Source organism: Oxyura jamaicensis, chromosome 12 (genome assembly GCF_011077185.1).
Source record: "Oxyura jamaicensis isolate SHBP4307 breed ruddy duck chromosome 12, BPBGC_Ojam_1.0, whole genome shotgun sequence".
In the NCBI taxonomy this organism is placed as follows: Eukaryota; Metazoa; Chordata; class Aves; order Anseriformes; family Anatidae; genus Oxyura; species Oxyura jamaicensis.
Window position 1 is genome coordinate 16,883,465 of NC_048904.1, and position 22,217 is coordinate 16,905,681.

Here is a 22,217-nt window from a genome sequence, read left to right on the forward strand (position 1 = left end):
CTTCCTTGGAAGTGCCCTGGACTTGTCTAAGAGGTCAGTCAGACCACATGGGAATCGCTCCTACTGGTGTCACTCTGGTGCTTGCACATGGGCAGGGAAAGAGCTTTTCAACCTCTCAAACTGTGACCTATCACTGGGATTACAGTAGCTTTTTATTGCCTTTTTTAATGGCATTATATTGAGGTTTTCCTTAAACAAGGAAGGATACAACTTAGCTGAAGTAATAGCTGTAGCCTGGTTCTGTTGATTGGGAGGCAGCTGGTGTCGGTCCTCAGTGCCTCCCTCACTGGTGCTTGCCAGTGCTTCATTTGTAATCCTTTTCTGGGCTACTGAAGGACCAAAGGTTTTGATCTGTTCTGGAAAAAAAAAGAAACAAAACGGAAAACCAGCCTTTTGTCTGTGAAGTGCATTATTCTGGCTGAATTTGCAGTGTCCAATTTACCTGTTGCCAGTTCTGCAGAGGTAGGTGGTAGGCTGGGTGTTGAAATCTGTTTTTTGCCTAAGGCTTTTTTGTTATTTTTTCAGGGGAATTTTTGAATCCCAGTCTGAAAAGATTTAATGTGCTGGCTCTTCGGTAGTGTTAAATGCTTGTTTGGTTTTAAACCTCATATGTAAGCATTCAAGCACTGAAGACTTGAGTTTCAAACAACTTGTGTATGGATTTAATCATAATACTGAGTGCATTGATCATCTTTATTTTTTTCTGCAACTTAACTTTTCCAACTCAACGTTGTGCATTTGGTAGAATCCGTTTTGCTTTCTCCCAAATATTTTTAAAAAACAATTTTGTTAGCATGAACTAATGTAATCATCTTTAGAAAGTGCTTGCTCTACTAGACAGGAGGATGTTTTTCAGGTTGCATACTTTGGTTTTGTATGTTGCTTTCTTTTTCCCCTCCAGAATAAATTAGGCTATATTAAAAGGGCACTGGAGGCTGAAGCTCATTGTTCCCAGACTGGAAATAACGTGGCCAGTGAAGGTGTTCATTCTGCTCCACTTCTGAACTTCACTGGAAATTCTGGATGAGAAGCCCAGGAGGTTGAACACTAACAAGATGCCAAGGGTTTGGGTTTTTGTGCTGGTGTAATGGACTGAAAAGATTCTTCTGCTAAACTTGTGAGTGGGTGTTGCAAGAATCTGGCAGGTTTACCTTCAGTTACATAACGTGCTGCTCGTCAGTGCTACATAGGATGATTAAAGACACATGACTGCTGGCTGCAGGGGATGGATGGATGGTAGTGGGATTTAGAGATGTAGTTTCAACTCTTCTCTTTACTGCCCGGGCTGTGTGTTCCTAAGTAAGTCCCTTAAGAGGTTCTGCTCAAAATCAATGTGTTGAAAGGCATCATGGCTGATCGCAGATTTGTCTGAGGCTGTGTGGGTGTTGGACCCTTCAGCTGCTGTCTTGTCTTTGAAAGGTGTCCCGCTAGATCTGCTCTGGATTAATGCTCCTTCTCTGCATGCCTTCTGTCTGCTCCACGTGCTCTTGCTGCAGAATATGTTATTTCTGGATTTGTGCTGTGGGGATGGGGTCCCCAGATCTTTAGGTTACTGTTTTTTCCCTGGGATAGGAAGGGCAGGTGAACCTCTTAAAATGTCAGAGCTCTGGGATAGCAGAAAGTGGTGGGTGAACGAAGGGGTGGTGGTAGGGCCTGAGGGCAAAGCAGAGTTCTCCTTGCAAAGCAAACTTCCTAGGAGGGACTGAGAGTTCAAAATCTGCCGTGAGTTATATGCATGTCATAAACATCTTGGCTTGGAAAAAATATGTATGTATTTCAAGTGACTGACTGTTTTTGGCTGTGCAGCCTGGGCTGTTGGAGGCGCCCCTGGCCTGGTCAGGAAGGCCTTGTGTGGAAACCTGGGGAGGCCTTCCGGGAGAAGGAAGTATGGTCGGTGTGCTTTTATTGTTTGTTTTCTTTATTTTCAGAATAAAGAAGGAAATCTTTGCCAAAAACCTGTGACCTACGTGAACATTTGTTTTAGGGAAAGCTTTCTGAAGCTGACTCGGCAGGCCAGCTGAACTGAGTAATGCGGTGTGGTTGACAGAGAGAAAATCAGGGCTGAGGCAGAATCGTTGCAACATTAATGAATAACAGCTTCTCATTTTCATCACCTGCTCCCACACTTTTCTAACTCTAGCTTTCTTTTTGCACTGGTATGTCAGCTACTTGCACCACTTGCTGGGAGTTTTTGCATATTTAAGAAATACCGGCTCTGAGGAATCTTTGCACGATTAAAACTGACCATTATTTGGAGGCTGTTTGCAGACCTCTTGCTAATGTGAGTACTCAAAGTTAGTCTTATCCTTTGAGGTACTCCATTTGAACGTGCAGCTGTGCCAAGTTAAGGAAGCATTCCCCCCCCTTGGTCTCTGCGTGGTTCGGTACAGAAATCTGGGGAACAGTGTAAGAGCCAGCCCCGAAAGGTGGAGTCAGCTAACGGCAGGCACTTATTTGCAAAGCAGTGACAAAGCCGCTCCAGTTATTTCCACATTAGACAAAAAGGAGGGGTCGCATTTTTGAGGTATTATTTACTGCTCCAGTTCAACACTTCTGAACTCTGGCTCACTCAGCTGGGCTAATAGAGGAGAAGATCTGGGCAACAACGCTCCCAAAGGTGGGGGCGAGAGGCGCTTCCAAGAAATTGCAGCACAAGCACTGCTGACACTTGCTTTCCAGCTGGTCCAGCAAGCCAGATGATAAAGGGATTATTTCATTAGGGTCTGAACGTGCTGGTAGCTCTAGAAGAACATCTTTGTTTTGGTAGGACCTTGTAAGAAACCTTCTCATGTTGTCATGCTCACCTTCCAGAAGGGCAGCGTTTGGCCATGCTGGTAAATGTAAGGATAATGGTTTAATACAGCATGAGGTTCCAGCACTACTGCTCTGCCAGAGTTTAGTTTGTGTTGTCGTGTGTCTGTCCCATTGGAGCCCTTGACTGGAGGACATCTTTTGTGGCCCTTAGTTCATTACTGGCTGCTTCACTCCGCAGTGACCTGCTTCGATTAGGCAGCGGGGCTTTGAAAAGATGCACGTTGTTCCTTTGCCAGTCCTCCAGCTGGGAACTGTTTGGGGACTGGACTTCTCAGAATATAACTGTTGGTACTAATTTAATCTTACTCATAGCTGGTTTATATCACTTGGTGAAATGCCAAGGTTGTTCTTTTCTGGGTGTTTGTTTCTCCTTGATATTTATAGACAGCAACACTCATCCCTGTCAACCTCCATTTTGTGAGATTAAAAAGCCAAACTTTTCTTTAGCTTCCCGCTCTGAAGTGGGCTCTGTGTCTCTCATCGCTTCAATTTCGGCCACATGTTCTTTAGCACGGTCTCTTGAGCCTTTGCCCACAGGGTCCTACACAGGTGTCCTGTACCACTGACACCGATGTCTGTGTCCTCTTTGGTATGACCTTGTCTGGTTCAGCCTGAAACTGCTGCTTGTATTACAGTGCTGGCCTTTTAGGATGTTAGCAGTGGTTCATTCACCTGGGCTGGAGCTGGGGTCCTTCAGCCTGGAGAAGTCTCAGGGGAGACCTTACAGCGGCCCTCCAGTGCCTAAAGGACAGCTGGGGAGGGATGGCTTGTCAGGGGGTGTGGTGATAGGGCAAGGGGAATGGCTTTAAACTAAAAGAGGGTAGGTTTGGATTAGATATTAGGAAGAAATTCTTTACTTAGAGGCTCAGGAACATGTTGCCCAGGGAAGCTGTGGATGCCCCATCCCTGGCAGTGCCCAAGGCCAGGCTGGATGGGGCTATGGGCAGCCTGGGCTGGTGGGAGGTGTCCCTGCCCATGGCAGGGGGTGGAACTGGGTGACCTTTATGGTCCCTCCCAGTCCAAACCATTCCATGATTCTGTGAGTTTAAAAATTCCTCATTGAAATCCGAATGATGGACCACAACACGTTGTGCTTTGAAAAATCCTAATGGCGCCTTGGCAGCTCCCCAGAAGTCAGGCTAGCTTTGTTCTGCTGTTTTTTCCTATTCGAACATGTCAGCGTGGTTTGCATGGGATGAGCTGTTTCTCCTGAACCATTTTCTGAAACAATGAAGAGCAAATGCATTAGTTGTAAGTCAGGGGGAATTTTACTTTGATCGGAGATGTTTCCCAGAAGTGTCAATGGATCCAGGTCCGGAGTCTCAGCAGAGGCATTCAGTGCAGATGACTGAGGTTACTGGATTGAAAAGCTAATGTTGAAAGAAAGTAAGTGGGAGTATGAAGGGAGATCCATGAAAGCCAGTGAGCAACTCAGGTGTGTCATCTGGTAATGAGTTAATGCTGCCTCTTTATAGGGGAGAAAAAAAAAGGTAATTTTAATGTGGTGGTGTGAACTCAAGGTAGTGCCTCATCGCCATGGTTCAGGCTGGTAGAAGCTGCAGCACGGTTTGGGGTTTGCAGTTGCTGAATACTTGGTGCTCTGCAAAATGACAAATCCGTGCCCGAAGCGGGGATGGGAGAGCAGGACCAGGGAGGGTCCTGTTAGAGCCCAGACACCCCCTTGATATCACGGTGTTCCTGAAGCAATTGCCTGCGCTTTGTTTACTTGGGGTGAGGTGGGTGTTTCACCAACTCTGCCTCTCTACTCTCATTTATCCATACTGCGAGTAGTGCGGTGTCAGCCGGCAGGCTGGGGGAAGCAGGGGACAAAGCTCCATCTAGTGTATGAAGCGAGATGGCTGGGAGCTAGGAAAAGAAGAAACCCTGCAGGAGATGGCTTTCCTTAGTGCAGGCAGGGATTTGTGGGTTTTGGTAACTTGCAAATAGCATTGGAAACAAATTGGGTGACTGTTAATCAAATAACTTTGGCATTCTGCAAGCTGATAGCTGTTTTCTGTGATCACATTTATATATGCCAGCATGTGAAGAGGTTAATATTAGATTTACTAACATTTTAAGTAGTCTATATCCAATTCTAGGCAAAACCAAATATGTGTACTTCTATTAAGATTAGGATTTGTACAGCCAGGTTATAACTCTGCAAAGACAAAGAGAAGAGACACAGGAGTATAACAATATATACAGGTAATGCTTTTAATCTAAATATCTTTTGACGCTTCCTGATGTGTGTAATCTTAAACTTCAGTAAGCTTCGGAGAAAATGTCTTGTCCGTTCATACTTGCATTATTGTCTGCTTTTAAAGACAAAACAAGAACAACAAATCGTCTTGTTTGTTCGGGAGGTAGCTAAAAATAGACAAATATTTTTCCCGAGTACTTGGAAAACCAGTCGTAGTTCCCGAATGTGACTTTGCAACCACTAAAGGATGGGAAAAAATATCCCCCATGTATTAGATACAGATTGGCAGCTCGACATCAGGCAACTACTAAATTTTCAGTTAAATTGAGCAAATGGTTGTACAGCCAAAAGAGGCGATTATGATCAGATTTCATTCTGTAGATAGTGAAGGAAACTTTTTTTTTTTTTCCTTTTTTGTCCCATCCTTATCCAAACATGTGCCTCCTGTCCCAGGACGTCTTGGTACCAGCTGCAGAATTTGTCATTGCTGGCAGTGGTGGCTCTTTGAGATTTCTGTGAAATTGTGATCCCAAGCACCTGCGTATTCCCTCCCTCCCCTTGTTTGTCATAGTTTTGAGCATACTGGACACATTAAGGGCTCTTAATGATCGAGAAGGATCAGGACTAGAAGGCAGGTGAGTGAAGAGAAGGTCAAGTTTTCATCCAAACCACAAAGCTGAAGTAAGGGGATGGTTTCCAGTACTAAACTTTCTGAAAGAAGTTAAAGGAACTGGAGGGGGTCATTTTGCTGTCAGCAGCCGCAGCTTTGCCAAGCATTTGTTTTGCAAAACGGTGCAGCTGCTACCAGGTCCGGGCTGAGAGCCGTTACTGTGAGGCTTTTTAGGGACAGCAATGCTCCGTCGGCTGCCGGGCTCCAGCAGGTCTGGAACTGTGCATCATTTCCAGGTGACTCTGCAAGTTTATAAACCTGCTTGACTAACGTAGTGTTGTATAGTTGTCTGCTGTGGCCTGAAATAACAGAAAGTGGGGATTGCTGCTCCACAGCATCGGTGGGTGCTTCTGCAGGTACTTTGCCAAGGTCATGAGTGCTAAATAAACCAGATTAAAGAAAACCATGTTGCAAGAAGTCATGATTAACTGCAGTCTTTGCATGATTTATTGGTTATAAACAAAGTGCTTGCCTTCATTTTATTTTATTTTTTTGTCCTAGTAACTAAGGCAGATGTGAACTTTTAAGTCCAGTGAAGCATTTTCTGGCTCTTGCCCCTGTTTACATGATTCAGGAGTTTGCAGTAGTTGCACAACAAACGTTGCTGTAGCTGTGAATAGAACTAGCCGTTCAAGCGCTCTGCTTCTGGCAGTGCAGGAGAGATGAAGATCTAACAAAAGGCTTGTGTATAACTTTGACTTGGCAGCATTTTTCAAAAAGAAATCAATAGCTGCAATGCATTTTGAAAAGTGGGACGTAGCATTCATGGAACGGGTCTGTCTGAGCAGCTTACGTGGACAGCATGTCTCAGTTGTCATGGAACAGCAGAGCGTGGTGCCTGCTGAGTGGTTTTAATACGGGCTTTCTCTAGAACTGCAGCAACTAGATGACTTTCCAAGAATGTATTTGCTTGCACAGAGTTGTTTCTGAGGGTTTGTCCTGGTGTCTCTTCTGATGCTTTTTAGGTGCAGTATAAGACAGACGCATAACAGAAGGGTGATCCCGAATGAAATTAAGGCAGTGTATCAGCAGCCTCTATTTGTGAGGCTTTCAAGGCTTATGAATAAATCAAGGAGGATCTTTTCTATATATCTGGATGTTTTGTAAAATCAGAAAGTATAAACGTTGCTTGCATGCTCTTATTTTAAATGAGTCTGTTCTGTATCATCTTTTTGATTTGGTATTTGTTTAATTTACATTTTAACCTAACTGCAAGTAGTTATTTTCCTCTTTTGCTCTCCTTGGAATTCATGAGCAGTTTCTGACTAGAAATGAGGTGCAGATTTACTTATTTTTAGAAGTATATAATGGCAGAATTGCTAGAGAAGACTCTGGAGATGACAGTTTCCAAGAAGTCCAGCCATTCACAAAAATCTGTGGTATTGGTTTGAAGGCTGCAGTTCATATAGAAGTCATGAACTTAAAATAGCATTTACAGCTGCTAGCGGATGAAGAGGTCCTGTAGTCCACACTTCCACATCTTGTGCCAGCTGCGGAACAAAACTGGAGGTGAGGCTGACATGACCCACGGCACACACTTGAGGGTTGTAAGCACGCAGAAACCATTCCCATTTTGGGAAATCCCTGAGCCAGGAGTGGTTGGGGTTTGGGAGCTTGCTCGGGGAAGATGCCTGACATGCTTGCCTTGTTCCCGTCCTGCTCCCTGCACGTCTGCTGCTGGTTTCTGCCTGAGGGGTGCTCTGCCAGGCAGACTTTCAGCCAGTCTGTAGCAGGGGAAGGAGAGGCACGGTGGGGCAGGGGACCTTGTGCTGGATGTGGCTGTACAGAGGATGCTGCTGGGTAGGATGCTGCCCTGGTAGCGTTGCAGCGTTAGCCGATGGACTGCTGGCATTTGCTTTCTCCAGGAGCCTTTGTTGGAGACCACTCCAAGGCAGGGATTTTGCTGGTTGTATTAAATGGCCTGAGCAGGGGAGTTGAAGGCCATCTCCGCAGTAGTTGTTTGCGGTTTGGCAATGTTTCCAGCAAATGACTGTCATTTTGCTTGGCCTCAATTAACAAGTTTGTAAACATCGCTGCTGCTTTCTTACACGGACAGCTGGAGCTTTTCCCACCTTGCTGTCTGTGCTGTGAATACCCAACGCAGCAAGAGCGGTACATCTGTCCTGCGATTGCAAATTGCAGTTGCAGTGTAAATATCCAAATGGTAAGTGAAGCAACTGTTGCTGAATGAAAGGCTTTTTCCCCCTCTGTAGTTCAGTCTTTACAGTTACATAATCGTCTTTTCCCAAGTAATTCTCCTACAAATAGCCAAAAATGTAGAAGAACTATAATGCTTGAAGACTAAAACTGAAGTTTGTTTAAAATGCGTGGACACTGAGGAATTAGTTTCTGCAGCCAAGAGTTTGGTTAGCAAGAGAAGTTGCCAAACACACTCCCTGGACAGGTCCTGTAATGACCATCTAACCCTGTGGCTACAGATTGAAGTGAGAGCTCGCATAATATCTGTCCAAGATGATTTTAGTGTTAGAGTTCTCAGTAACGTGTTAGGGGTTGTTTTTTTCCTTCGTATTTTGTATTCACTGTAATGAGCAAGTCATACACACTGATAACACAGATGCTTCACGTATTGAGCACTGGAAGTTCACTTTGTGGTTTTCATTATGACTGTTTGGGGTTCTTAATCATTTAAAGCAAATCTTTCATAAACACTTTCTCTTTTGCTTCTTAAGATCCTGTTTGCCGAGCATACCAGAATGAGGATGTCATCTGTGTGAGATGAGATTTCGAGCTGCCTTGTGTTCTTTGGAAAGAACTGAATAGCGTTGTGACAAGCAGAGTCAGTAAGCAGAAAATCAAGGATGAACAGAGGGATTCAGATTGGGAATGGCTGGGTTCCTGCAAACCTTTAGAAGCATGGTGGCTTTTTAGCTCGACAAGTTTCGGAGCAGATGAATGAGGGGTAGAAGCTGTGAGCACAACACGTTTGAGCCTTGTTTTCTGCAGGGCTGGCTGCCTATGTGAATAAACTTGCGAGCTGACTGCGTAGTGTGATAGATACATCACTGTCTAAATCAAGATACAAAGAGAAAGGGATGTGAAGTCACATTTTAAGACTACGTAGGTACAAAGTGTCAAAAAGCATGGTGATGTACTTCATCTCTTGGCGACAGCGTTATCTTCTCTATTTACTCAGATAAAAGAAGGTAAATTCTGTATTACAAAATCAAGAACTACAAAGGTTATTAGTGGAGCGTTATCTCCTCGCTTTTTATTTTATCACCTTTTGGTTGTTCTAGCTATCTGGCTTTTTGTTGTAGAATGTTTTGCAAATGTGTGCAGAGTTCTTAAGAGGGCTAAGTACCGATAACAGGAAAAGTGCCATCTGAAATGGCTCAGAAAGTCCTTAACCAGGCAACTATTCAATCTATCAGGCAAAAGGCAAATTTGCCTCATGCTCTTTTTTCTTTGTTATTTTCCCTGTAATATATTCGCTAAGTTTGTGATGGCTTTGTAAGTTTGAGGAAGAGAACGAAACCAGGGTTTAGTAATGCTAAGTTTTAAATTCCTTTAACCCCTTACAGAATGCTTCTGAAAGCTCGAGGTATTTGTGTGCATAAGCATCTCCCCTGCTTGCTGATTTTCTGCTGAGCAGGGATTCTCCCTGTCTGAACAGAGCTGGGACTCGGTAAAGAGCGTGTCCAGCCTCCATGCAGTTACAGATACACATCTAGTTACTGTGAGGTGTGTGCACAGCGATTCCTTGGCAGAGGGGAACTTTGAAAGCGCAGGAGTCAGCTATCTCCCAGAAAGCAGGTTGTCTTGCACCCGTCTGTTCCCTTCATCCTTTTGGTGATAAAGATCCTGGGAAAGCTGTACAGCTACAGACAGCCCCGTCCGCCCCTCTGATGGCATTAGTGGCCTGATCACTCCCCTTTTAATTAAAGAATGGGCTGAGTGCTTTCAACACCGGCGCATATCTCCTGTGGTGGGGTGGGGCGTGAGAGGGCCGAGCGGGTCTCAGGCCCTTCAGGGACACCACAATGCAGGGCTTTTCCTTCTGCAGCCCTGTCAGGTCGTATCCATTCCTGTCCCAGGGCAGTCTCAATCAGCACTTTGTGCGATGAAGCGAGCCAGGCACTGCGATCCCAACCCTGACCGCCTGGACCGTTCGTTGGGCGTCCCTTGGGCTTGCCGTGAGGCCTCGTGAGGCCCCAGCCCCTGCTCGGCGGTAGGTGCTGGATTGCAGAGGTCTGCAGTGCCGGCGGGCGCCGGGCACCGCTGCCCACGCTGCTCCCGGGGATTGGAGTTGCCAGGGCCTTATCCGGAGCCACCCCTAGAGACACGGCCCTGCCGGGCGTTTCACCCGGGCGCTCTGCAAAAGCCCTCGGACAAAAGGGGGGGGGGAGCAAAGATGGAGGCCGTTAGAGTTCAGAGGGCCATGCCGCGCTCCTTGGCCAGCTGCTGCCTGTAAGTGATGCCTCGAGCGAGCACCTCGGGACGGAGGTGGTGGTCTGGGAGCCAGGTGCTGCGATGGGGAGCTGCCTGCCCCTGCCTTGCAGGAGGGGAAGGCTCGCGAAGCGCTCCCTCTGCATTTTTATTTATCGTTTTAAAATAATACATGTGCGTATCGCCTTCTGAAAGTTCACGGCAAGCACAAACATTTGAGCTAATGGAGGATTGTTGTGGGATAAGAGCTCCACAGGCAAAGGTAATGAGACCAAGCAGTTCGTGTGTCTGACCGCACCCGTGTGCTTTGTCGCTGTGTGCACACCCCGGGAGCACCTGGAGGATGCTCGTCCCTTGCGGAGCTTCTTGTGGCTCCCCCCTTGGCTAGGGCTTTCTCCTTCCCCAGCTGTTTCTTGGTTCAGCTTAGGCACAAACAGATGCATTTTAGTGATTATTTTAGCAGGTATATAAGAAGTCTTTGAGGGTGTTGTAGGTTTGCAATTATTCATCTCCCCTTTAACAGAAACGGTAGTAAAGAATTGTAAAATGTGACCTTTGCAGCTTTTATACTGAACCTCTGTAGTTTTACCTTGCTGCTTAGTCTGGTGGTGGCCGAGCTTCCCAAGCGATACTGAAAGCTGTGTCCCCAAGTAAACGGGCATTCAAGCAGATCAACTTATGGCATTTTATTAAGTCAACACTCATGCAAAAGCCACCTCCAGAGCTTAATAATTATTTACTGAGTGCTCCTGGGTCATGAGAGAGGTTTTCATTAAGTTCAAAAAGCATTATGTTCAGCAGCTGTGAAGGTGTGTTTTAAAGACGGGAAGAAAAATGGAAAACTACTAAATCGTGTACAGCTCCTTAAAAAGAAAAAATCTTAGAGGATTAAATTATCTGTCATCGTGAGTGCTGGTTGTTACTTATTTAAAGACAGGTGTATCTACTCAACTCAATTCTGCTTGTAGCTCAGCCATTAGCTCCTGGGTAGGGACATCATCGACTGCGTGCGTCAGAGGAAGAAAGCACTGGAGGGAGAGGAAAACATTTGCCTGGATGATGGTGGAGCCGGTGCCACAGCAGGCAGCGTGTCTCTTTGAACGCGTAACTTTCAAATGCAGAAACCTTTAATAAAGAGGAAACAGTCCTTGCTTTACTGTGGAGGCTGATAAAGGTCCTGCACCATTTATGTAACTGCTGGCCTTACTGCTCTGTCCTTGACAACAAAGGACGTAAAGGGGTGCCAGTTTTTTTTTAACATTGATATGCCAATTCAGTGCCAGCCAATTGGCTCGCTGAGCGGAGTGTCACTGTAACCCACAATCAATTATGAAATTTTAGGAATCAAGTACAAAGTGCTACTGGGAAAATGCTGGAGTAGTTTTCTTGTACACAGAATCCCTCTCGATGGCTGAAGATAGGGGAGAAAGCTTTTTATTGTTGTAATCAGCTCCCTCTTATATTTTTCTTTTGCCTTTTGTTATCCTCCCCTTTTCTGTTGCTCATGTCTGTGGCAAGCAGCTATGCTGACGGGCAGGTTAGATGCTGCTAACACTGATAGCACTGGCAACAAAAAGTGTCTGGAGTTCTTACTTGGTAGAGAGACTTTTGCTTGGTAGAGAGACTGCAACTGGAATCTCTACAAATAAATTTAGTTTTGAGAGAAACGATAGCACTCATGGAGCAGGAGGAGTGTCGGAGGGGAATTGTGCGAGTGTCTCTTGATAATGCCTTCCGAAGGTCAGGCCAGGAGTTTGAATTGAGGTGTTGGCAACCTTTCATCTACTTGCTTTCCAGATCAAGAGTGATGTTCTTATGCTAGTATCAGCTGTTTCAGTGTGGATGCCATGCTTTTCTCCACAAATAATGGCGAATGAAGTAAGGGTAAGGCATTAAATATAAGCATTTAAATCCCGTTTCTTACCTCAGACCTCCAAGGTCTGGTGCAGCTCCATGGATTTCTGGAGGCACTACAACTTCTGCTTGTCTTGGCTGATTTCTCTGCAGGCTAACTCCCTACTAAACAGTTGGCATGGACAGAGAACAATAACCTCGCTCTTGTGTGCCATTGCCCTGCGTACAGCAGGGCAGTAGGTCTTGCCAAAGCAAGTGGTTTTTGAAAGCTTTTCTTTTTTTTTTTTTTTCATTCCACTTTCCACTCTTGTGAAATCTGTGCTGCTACTGCACTCCCGTCTAGGCAAGACTACATGTGGAGTGGCTGGAGACCTCGTAAGTAAAAATGACTGATGGCTAACTGAGAGGCATTTTTTGGATGTATTTTACTTGATTCTTCTTCACCTGTGTCCGAGGAACCTGGGGCTGTGTGGGGGGTCTGAAGGGCAGAGCCAGGATGAGCTCTCCAGGCTGTTTTTATTCTATATTAGGCACAGTCTCGTCGAATTCTGCTTTTGGGAGTTTCAACCAAAACCGGTGGCTTTGTATCATACTGACAGGGACTCCCTCCCCTAAACCTTTCGCTAAGTATTTCTTTAATGCCTACCTTGATCAAATTCTCATTCAGACAAATCAAAATAAATGAAAAAGCTCCGAAAAGCCTCTTTGGGTAAAGATTACAGGGTGTGGAAAAGATGCACATCGTTTTAGCTACAATTTCCATGTGCAGCAGGCAAATGTGGGGCACAGGCTGTTGGGCTGCTCACAGAACCAGAAACAAGAAGTCATCACCAGAATGTCACATCTCCTGGACATGTTTCTTGGTGGTGTCCTCAGAGTGTCTTCTACTGAGCGTCGCCCTCTGACGCGTGGGTCAGCTGCGCGCATGCCTAGCTGAAACATTTCAGGTAGGCATTTGTCAGATCCTGTCTGAAGCAAAGTATCCCATGGCTGTTGCCAGAGAACAAAAGGGCAAACAGGTGGTTTTTTGTTTTGTTTTTGTGTGTGTTTTTAAGTGAAGGACTGTTTGGCAGAGCTTTGGGTTTGAGTAGTTGGTCTATGCTTTTAACTTGTAGGTTGTCTAAAAACCTTATGTTGGAATTAAAAATATCAATTTGGAACTGTTTTTTTAACAAATATGTGGGTAATGAAAAATGTGTGGAAACCAGACAAGTAACGCATGTATACTGGAGAATGTGCTTAATCAGTTTTTGTAAGAATCTGAAAACAAAATGGACTAACTTTTGGCTAGTTTGGCTTTTTGTCCAAGCAGACAGAAATCAAATCATCGGTACCCATCTAGACAGGCAGGATGATTCCAAACCGTATGGGGTTTGTAATCACTGGAGTTGATAGCAGCAAAATAAAACTTGGTTTAATCTGACCAGTTGCTTTGTTATGCAACAGCCATCTGCATTACAGTGTGTGCATGTAGTAGCTAACGTTTCCCAGGCATCTGAACAAAGGATGTGTAATTTAAATTTATTTAATAGAATGCTATCACTTAATGATTAATTGAATTGGCATATGACATTCAGAACTAATAACTCTCAGTCTGTATTACACTATGCTTATTAGACTGCTAATGGATAACTGGTTTAATCATCTGTCAATTAAGAGGATGAGTCGGTTTCATTTATTGCAATTAAATGATATCCATCGCCATGTTTGCAGGAAGTATCTCAGTCGCGTCGAGTATCAGTTGCACGTGTGGGTTCTGGATCTGACTACGCAATGCCCGGGTGAGTCAGGCCTCGTATGAGAGCTCAGCATCCACGTGCCCGGGCTCCGCACCGCGCTGCGGTGTCTCACCCTGCGCAGCACTTAAAGGTCAGGCTGCTTTCCAAGTGCAACTTTGCAGTACGCTCTTGTTTAAGCGTTTGACATAAGTTTGTAATTTATTTTTTTAACATAAAAGTGAGGTTCTGATAGTTTTTCTATTCGCTATCGGGAGAGTGCGTGGTGATGAAGCCCAGAGCACCCTCAGTTCCATCTCAGAGCGTTGTGCAGTGTGATGGGCGGCGTGGAGGCTGGATGTTGTGTGGGACAGCCTTAGAGAATGAAATACCAGGGGGAGCTTTCAAACAGTTTTCTGTTTCCACCTTTCATCTGCTCTGCTCTCGGTGAGTTACAGCGAATGGAAGAAGTGCCGCTTCAGCCCTGAAGTGGAGAGATGGCCCTGCACACACTGAGAGCTTCCCCTCCTCAGGTGACAACGACAGGACAGCTGAATGTTGGAGCACTTTTGTTCGTCCAGTTCCACTTGCAGTGCTTGTGAAATGAGCGCCTTGGCAGGCAGGCAGGTATTGTGTGGCAGCCTCCAGGCTGTTTCTGACAGATCCAGGCATTATTTAAACTCAAACCCACTGCTGGCAATTGCTGCAGTTTGACAGCACGTTGTTCCCAGTGATTCCTTCATTCAGGACTTGGGTGCCTTCGCTGTTGAGAGCATCCTAAAACGTCTGCGTAGCCCAGAAGAGCAAGAGAGTTTGATTTGATGCAGTGCTGGAGGAACATCAGTTCTCTTATGTTTCAGGGCAGTGCGAGCTGGGACGAGGAAGGGGCAAGTAAGCAAGTCTGCAGGGCTCCTTCCCACTTCTCATTCCATTTTTTCCTGTTGGCCATGCAGTAGCAGAGGAGGTGCTGTTCTCTGCCCTCCTCTCTATTCAGGGTGCATGATCAGGCTTTTTTTTTTTTTTTTTTTTTTTTTTTGTAGTGATTGGGGATACAGGATCAAAAGGGTTTGGAGACCTTTTTGGAGACCTGTAACTATCCTAGCTGTACAAATACAAGTTTCCAAACTGGAGGGAGACTTTGTGAGTGGTTCAGATGTGCGTTCAAACGTGGCTGCGGCCAGGAAACGGGCTGCTGGGCTGAGATGTGAGAATGCTCCGCCGTTAATTGGGAGGGTGGTGTTTTTACAAGTATCACAGTCAATGACTTGTCTTGAGCAGCTAATTAGTGCGATTATTCTGCAGCTGCATTAGTTTCACCACAAAGGTTTTCTCTTGTTTTATCAAAAGGATCAGTGTCTCCGTGAATGTTTCAACCTGACAGGTCTTAAATAGCAAGGCTGTCTCCTCCCAGCGCTCCTTCCCTGCCCCCAGAAGGCGAGCAGCTCTCTTGATCTCTTGTGCAAGTAAGCGTGGGCTCTCCTTTTTCATTTCCCCTATGAACACGACGTTGGTCCTAAACAAATCTCACAGGCTTCTAAGCGTGCCCAAGCAGACGTGGCTCTCGATGCCCACAGCCTCCAGGGGCTGATGCTGGAGAGATGCTGGCTCGCGAGCTGCCCAGCACCGCACTGAGGCGTGGGAGCAGAGGCAGTGGGCCCACGGGCAGCTCGCTCCTGGAGTGGGATGGCTGCTGCCGGCTTCCCCAGGCATCCCACGTTCCCCTCTAACCTAGCGTGGCCTTTTCTCCTGCAGAGCCCTGCCTGTGTGCTGGGTGTCCGTCAGTTAGGATCAGAAACCAAGTGCCATCATTTACACGCGCTGTGGAATCTTCTCATGTGCATACACGGAGTCATGGGTTCCTAGCAGTTTCTGGCAAACTCCTGGGTTTGTCCCGTTACCTGCTGGGATGTGTGATCTGTTGAGGGCTCTTAACAGCTGAAGGCATGTAGTGTGTTCACCCGGGCAGCACAATAGGCTTTGGTAAGGGTGACTGAAAGAAAGCCAGGACTGTTTGTGCTGCCTGCTCCTGCATCTCGCCGTACCTGGGAGGTGCTGGTAGGCCTCAGGTGGGAGCTGCTGCTTTTGGGGTCTGGTTTTGTAGCTATGAAGAATGTCACCATCAGCAAATCCAACCCCAAGGCAGTATTTTGCAAAAAATAACTATATTGTATTGTGCTTTCATGAAAGACGTAGAATTTATTTATTTTAAGGTAGGTGATTAGACCTGGCGTCTTACCTATACCTATCATTAGACATGATTCATCCTTTCCATACTTACTAAAAAAAAAAAAAGGGATACGAGTGCCTGCTGTTACCTATAAATGCATTTGTTTTTCTCATGGATGGTTGCTGTAAGAGTAGTAAATCACTTCTTACAGCTGGGTATCGGCATTTGGAAATGTTTAGTTGCCCTGAAGTTAAGGCAGCCTAACGTGCCGCTGAGTGCCTGCGGTGGGTCGGCTCCGAGCTCCCCGTTGTGTGGTGCTGCGTGTCCTCGGGGATTCTGCTCTGTGCCCCAGAACAATTCTGCAAACCCTGAGCGATGAAGGTGCTGGTAGAAGCTGAGCTGTCTCTCTCTGGTCTTCCCACAGCAATTCCGAGCATCCTGGCGCTTCCAAGCCTCCCTTAAGCTCCTCCAGCATGACCTCACGAATCCTGCTACGGCAGCAGCTCATGCGTGAGCAGATGCAGGAGCAGGAGCGTCGGGAGCAGCAGCAGAAGCAGCAAGCAGCCCAGTTCATGCAGCAGAGAGTTCCCGTCAGCCAGACACCTGCCATCAACGTCAGTGTCCCCGCCAGCCTGCCCCCTGCCACGCAGGTACCCATGGAGGTCCTCAAGGTACGTCGGCTGCTCTGCCGCTCCGTGTCGTAGCTCTCATTGAAATGGACTTTATGTGCCCTAGGGACGGGGTGACAGGTACTTTTGGAAACAAAGTCTTGTGAATAAACTGCACTGTGGCTTGATTCGCAGCTTACTTTGGTGTCCTAGTACAGGAGAGTAGAAATCCTTCTTAGTTTTTTTTTTTTTCTTTATACTTTGAGATCTCGAGGGGGGTTTTGTTATAAAACCACCGTTTCTCTAATTTTCCCATTGGAAATCATCGTCCAGTCTTTCTAGCACTTAGTGTTTTTCCAAAGAAGAAATTATTAGTACAAATTTAAATCAATATTTCATTAAAAAAATACATATTTTAAAAAAATTGAGTCAAAACTCATTACAAAAGAGCTCCTCAGAAAGCCTTAATCTGAAATATGGGTGAGTTTCCAGGCTCTTGCAACAAGCCTTTGTAATCCTTTTTTGCCTAAATGACTTGTTTGCTATTAGTAGCTTTGGATTCCTTGTCCTACTGGAAACTGTAGGAGCTTGTTAGTATCTCCCTGTCAAAGGGGATGTAGCTTGCTAATTACTCAGGGAAAAACTTGTTCAACTAGAAGAAAAGAGAATTTCATGCACAGGGTAAGTCTACATGGAGTAAAACAATGTGAAAATGTGTTAGTAAAAGAATGTAAAAAATGATGTAAAAATAGACATAAATAGAGTAAAATTTTTGTAAGGTTTGAAAAGTTATTTGCTCTGCATTAGTGCTAAATCTTTTTATTGCAGTTGGATATTTGGTAATTGCTTTCAGTTGGTAAGTATATTCTTACCAGATAAGTGAATTGAACTCGCTTACAATGCATTCTTGTGCTTTGCCCATCACTGTTGAGCATTCCAAGATTTAGCCTTAAAATAGGCTTGCAGATGCAGTATTTCAAGACGGTCTCAGCATGACTGTTTTATGGGGGAAATGCAGGGTCCTTTTACTTATTGAATCTGCATTATGGTATTGTGTTGGCAGTGCCAAAATTAATACTTGATGGGGATACTAGAATATACTCAACTGTGGTCTACAGTGTAGGAGTAGAAATTGACTGGGAAAAGCTATTTTGTCTTAATGCTTGTCCATCCTGAATATGTTAGGTGTGTTTCCAAATCATGACACTGTAGTTATAATTTGGATCTAGCAGATGTGCGGAAGACAAAGTAGTTTTCTGTTCGTAATGGTTAGATTTTTAGATCCTTTCATCCTAATCCATTCTGACGTAAGTTGTAGTGTTGTGTTTTTTTTTTTTAAACCTTTTCGTAAACTTACAGGAAAGCTTTTATTTTCTGATGATGCCGTACCATTAAGGAGGATGTGTAATCTCTTGAAGCACTAGCAGTTGTCTGTAGTGTCCTTTTTACAAGCACCTCTGTACATGAGAGAGAAGGGAGGGCAGCCCTTGATTTCTAAGGGACAGGTTACAGAAGATGCTGCGTTGAAGGGTGATGCTCTGTTAGTACAAATGCAGTTCCTAGGCGCTGGCTTATCACAGGGGTTCATGCAGATCTGTAACTTGCGGGAGCATTGCTAGCAACTTCACGTGAAGGACTCAAACGGGACTCCTTGTCCTTTGGGAACACAGAGGAAGCATCTGTCCCCAGTCCTGGGCAGCATGTTTGACCCCACAGAGTGAAAAACTATGTGAGTGTGTCCTTACCGGGCTTGTAAATTAAAAGTAATACCTCGCACCAAGGGCTTTTTGGCAACAGAGTCGTGTGTTGTAGGTAATGGCTGCGGAAGCACTCAAAACGGCGTCTGACTCCTCGTTATCTACCTTTATATAAGGAACAGCCCAAATTAGCAAAACCAGGTCCTCTTGGTCTCTTGGTGGACTTGAGAGAAGAGAGACTGGTTTACTCAGTTTTGCTGCTTATGTTTTTAGTGGAAGCAGCTAAAGATTCATGCTTTTATCCTGACTGATACCAGACTGGACCAACTCTGTACCAAAAAAAGTGCTAAGTACCAGGCTCGAAGTCATGTTTTGTAATTTATTTTAAACATTAAAACATGGTTCATTGAGAATAGGATTTTACTGGAAAGTTCATACGATTTATTATTATTATTATGAAGAAGAAATAGGTTGCTTGGTCAAAAGATGTGTTTAATATTAAATTGGGATCTCCCTGGCGCCAGTAGGCTGACAGCCAGCTCTGCCAGCGGTAACCTGGTTCTAGTGACATCATTTCCCCGGAGCTGCTTTTTACACTTCAGTTGGTTTTAGCTGTAGACAAATTATCCATACGAGCTGTACAGAAGTTTTAATTAGGTGAATAGGGAACTACACGTGGTAACTTTATTATCCAGATGGTCTGGATTTAGTGACCTTAAAGAATGAGATGGACAAAAAGGGGATTTTTACACTTCGAGAAACGTTAATCTGCAAGGCAATTTTCTTTAAAAAAGCTTTTTGAATGTTGCTACACAGATAAGACCAAAAGTGGCAGCTGCTTTGTTGTGAGTTTTGATGATTTTTATCAAATGTAAAGTCACATCAGAAAAATAGAGAGAAAAGAAAAAGCAACCTGTTGATTTTGTTGACTCCTTGAATTATATAATGACACTGTGTGGCTTGCTGTGTCCCATATCTCACGATATTAGGGGAATAGTAGTTGAGTGTCTGAGGATGGTAGTTTGGAATGACTAGTTTAAAAAGAAGCTGAAACTGTTGATGAGTTTGCATTTTGTATTTGTTTTCAAGCTGTTTAAAATGTCATTTAGAAACAGTACAGAAAGAAAGAGTAATACATATTAATCCATGTCACATTGCATAGGAATTTCCAAGTTACATAACGTGGCCATTACATCCAAGGGTATATGAATAAATAGGATTTTATTTTCTTGAGTAATGACTTCTTATTGCATCATTTCTGTGTCAAGTAATGTAGCTTGACAAGGTAGGAAATGACCTGTTGGAATTAAAATGTAGTGTTGCTTAGTGAAGCCTAATTTTGTGATGGACTAGGAATGGGGCTAATGCATATCAAGCCGTATCTCTTCTCATCTAATAGCAGGACGGTTTGTTAGGGGTTTCAGTTGTTGTTCTGCTCCATTGATGTTAGTTTCACAGACATACAGGCTAGTTTGTCTTTAAGCATCTTCCCATCCATCTCCTGCTGCTGGCTGAGGCTAATGCTACATGGAGGTGTCACAGGAGGTTCTTTGCTTCTGCTCTGCTTCAACTTCTTGCTCTGCGTCAGAAATAGTAGAAAGTAACTTAAAATGTGTTGATTGTTGGAATGGTCCCAAGCCCTGTTAATGTTTGATCAGGAGCCTGATGTACACGGCCAGTCAATACTTTTTATTTAAGAAATTAACTTCTGTTGTAAAGAATTCTTCTTAAAATACCTTCAATGGTGTTCTTTATAAAATAGGTTCTTCCACACAGGTGTATTATAGTTTTGTGTCCTTGAGAGCAAGAGCAAGAAGTTGTTCCTGTTGTTGTTTGTCCTCCTGTCCAGTACGATTCCTCTCCTGCGGGAGCAGAAGCACCACTGCAGCACTCAGTGCTGGGTGTTGCAGGGCTGACCTCTGGGAACAGATCCCTGCATTTCTGTAAGCGGGGTCAGCCCAACGCTGGAGGAGGCTGGGCATCAGGTCTCTGCCTATCACCTGTGAGAAGTGATGAGAAGCTAGTCCTGCTCCCAGGTCATCCGTCTGCAGAACAGTGCTGCTGTTAATCCTTGTGGAGCTCAGTTTGTTACAGGTGGTGAAACCCTTGGCTATTAGAAATTGAGAGAATCCACCCTAAGTTTGTAGGGAAGCTGGCCAGTTAAAAAATTTTACCATAGTGGTATCAAGCTTCGTCTGTTAGTGTCTTCCTTCTTGATATCACAAAATCATTTTTATACCTGTAGTCCTGGTATGTCTGCTGACCCTTATGTCTGGGAGCATCCTGGGCCTGCAGACCTGCAAAGTAACTCCTTGGACAGCATTACCAAGTCAGGCAGGATTGAAAACATCACCAGTGGGCAGCAGACATCCATCCCAGGTTTTCTTCTGCCTGGGGTCCCAAACAAGCTGAAATATCTGCTTTTCAAAGCCTAGAACCAACTGGTGATTACTGCATTTCTGCTCTTGCTTTATTATTCTTTGCCCATCTTACGGCAGCGTTGCAGGCTGCTCGCCACTGATACCGGAGTGGGTCCATTCACCCATCTCACTGCCACCCCGGGCACTGCTGTAGCTCACGCTTCTCTTTCTCCTTCCAGCAGCATTTCCAGAGTCAACAGAAGCACAGCGGCACAGCCGGGCTGCCTGGGACAATGCAGGAGGCCCGGCTGGCCTCCTGCTTTAGCCCTGGTGTCATTGTTCATTCAGGTTTTAAATGCACCACGCGATAAGCTCTTTGCATCAGATACCCTGTATTTCTTTGGTTTTGAAATGCCAAGCATGCCTCTGCGAGATGTTAATGACTATGGACAGGTATTAAAAAATGCCTCCTCCCAGACCTTTTCCAGCGTGCTCTGTTACGAAGAGCAACCTGTGGTGTTAATGCAGTCCTCCTGCTTACCAGGGAAGGCTGTGCAGTTAGAAATAGTATTCCTCGTGTAATAATTACCATGAAACTTCATTGTACGGGATATCAATCTATCTGTCCTACAGTTCAGTAGAACAGGAACAATGGGATGTCAAGATAAACGTGTGGTAGCATCTGCTACAGTAAATGTGTGTTTGTGGAAATGCTTATCTGATTACAAGTTAATTTAATCGAACCTGACAATAGCAGATAGCGGTGCGTGCCAGTCTGTTAAGCAAGCCTGGCATGTATTTGTAATTGTAACTGGGAGAAGTGTTTTGCCAGACCAGGTCTTGCTGAACTGCAGATACAACACAACAGAGTCGGTGAGTGTAACTTCAGCCCACAGCAAATTCTTCAGAAAGAAAAACTTGCCTTTAACCACAGAACCTCTAACACCTGCCTTAAGCTTTCACGTAAGTAAGATATCTCTCGGGCCTTCAGCCTTTTGCTTGCTTAGTGGGTTATAAGCTTCTCCAGAATGAGAACTGGTGCTCATGTCTGTGGTGAGTACTAGAGGTAAAATGTAAACTCTTGCTCAACGCAGAGGTTATTGGACGTTAAACATGCATGGAATTCAAGGGGGCAATGTACTTCTGTGTGCAAGTGTCTGACTGCTTGACTGCTAGTGCAAACCCTGCTTTCACCCTTCATCCCAAATCTCCTTTTCGTGTGGGTGTCAATTTGTGCGTTGCCTACGTTGTATCAAACCTTGTTTAAGCAAAAGTCAATTTAAAATAAAACCACCTTACCACCCTTTAACTGGTTGAGCCAAGAACACAGAAAGGGTCAGCACTGGTCATTGCAGTTATTCTGGTTGCCTCCGCAGCTCCCTGGGCAGCAAGCAGAGCCCGGAGCCCCCCACGGCGCTGAAGGATAGGGGGAGTCATGTGGAGGTCTGGGGGGAGGCCTCTGTCGACAGCTTTGACAGACGTTAAATGTTGAAATGTGAAAACTCAGATCTGCTTAAAGTAATCTTTAGGCATTATGTACACTCGCAAATATTTCAGTTCTTCAGCTAGTTTGGCAGCATTATTCTCCGAGACGCTGAACCTGTGTGGTGAATGAATTCAAAGTGACAAGCTAGAGACATTCCTGCCATTCAGGAGAGGCTTAAGGAATTTCTTATTGGCTAAATTACAAATATGCAGCATTTTGCCCAGCACTGCATGGCAATT

At 45.0% G+C, this 22,217-nt stretch overlaps 1 protein-coding gene across 6 annotated transcripts in view; it reads left to right on the forward strand.

The window, feature by feature from the left end:
* The window catches only part of MITF (melanocyte inducing transcription factor), a 98,522-nt gene that overhangs the window by 40,183 nt on the left and 36,122 nt on the right, over nucleotides 1-22,217 (forward strand). For 5 of the 6 annotated variants that reach the window (XM_035337557.1, XM_035337559.1, XM_035337558.1 and 2 more), the window contains exon 2: nucleotides 16,252-16,498. In XM_035337557.1, coding sequence (XP_035193448.1) covers nucleotides 16,252-16,498 — 247 coding nt within the window. Of the gene's footprint in view, nucleotides 1-973; nucleotides 1,118-16,251; nucleotides 16,499-22,217 lie in introns of those variants that run through there. The other variant, XM_035337563.1, reaches the window with a different exon arrangement.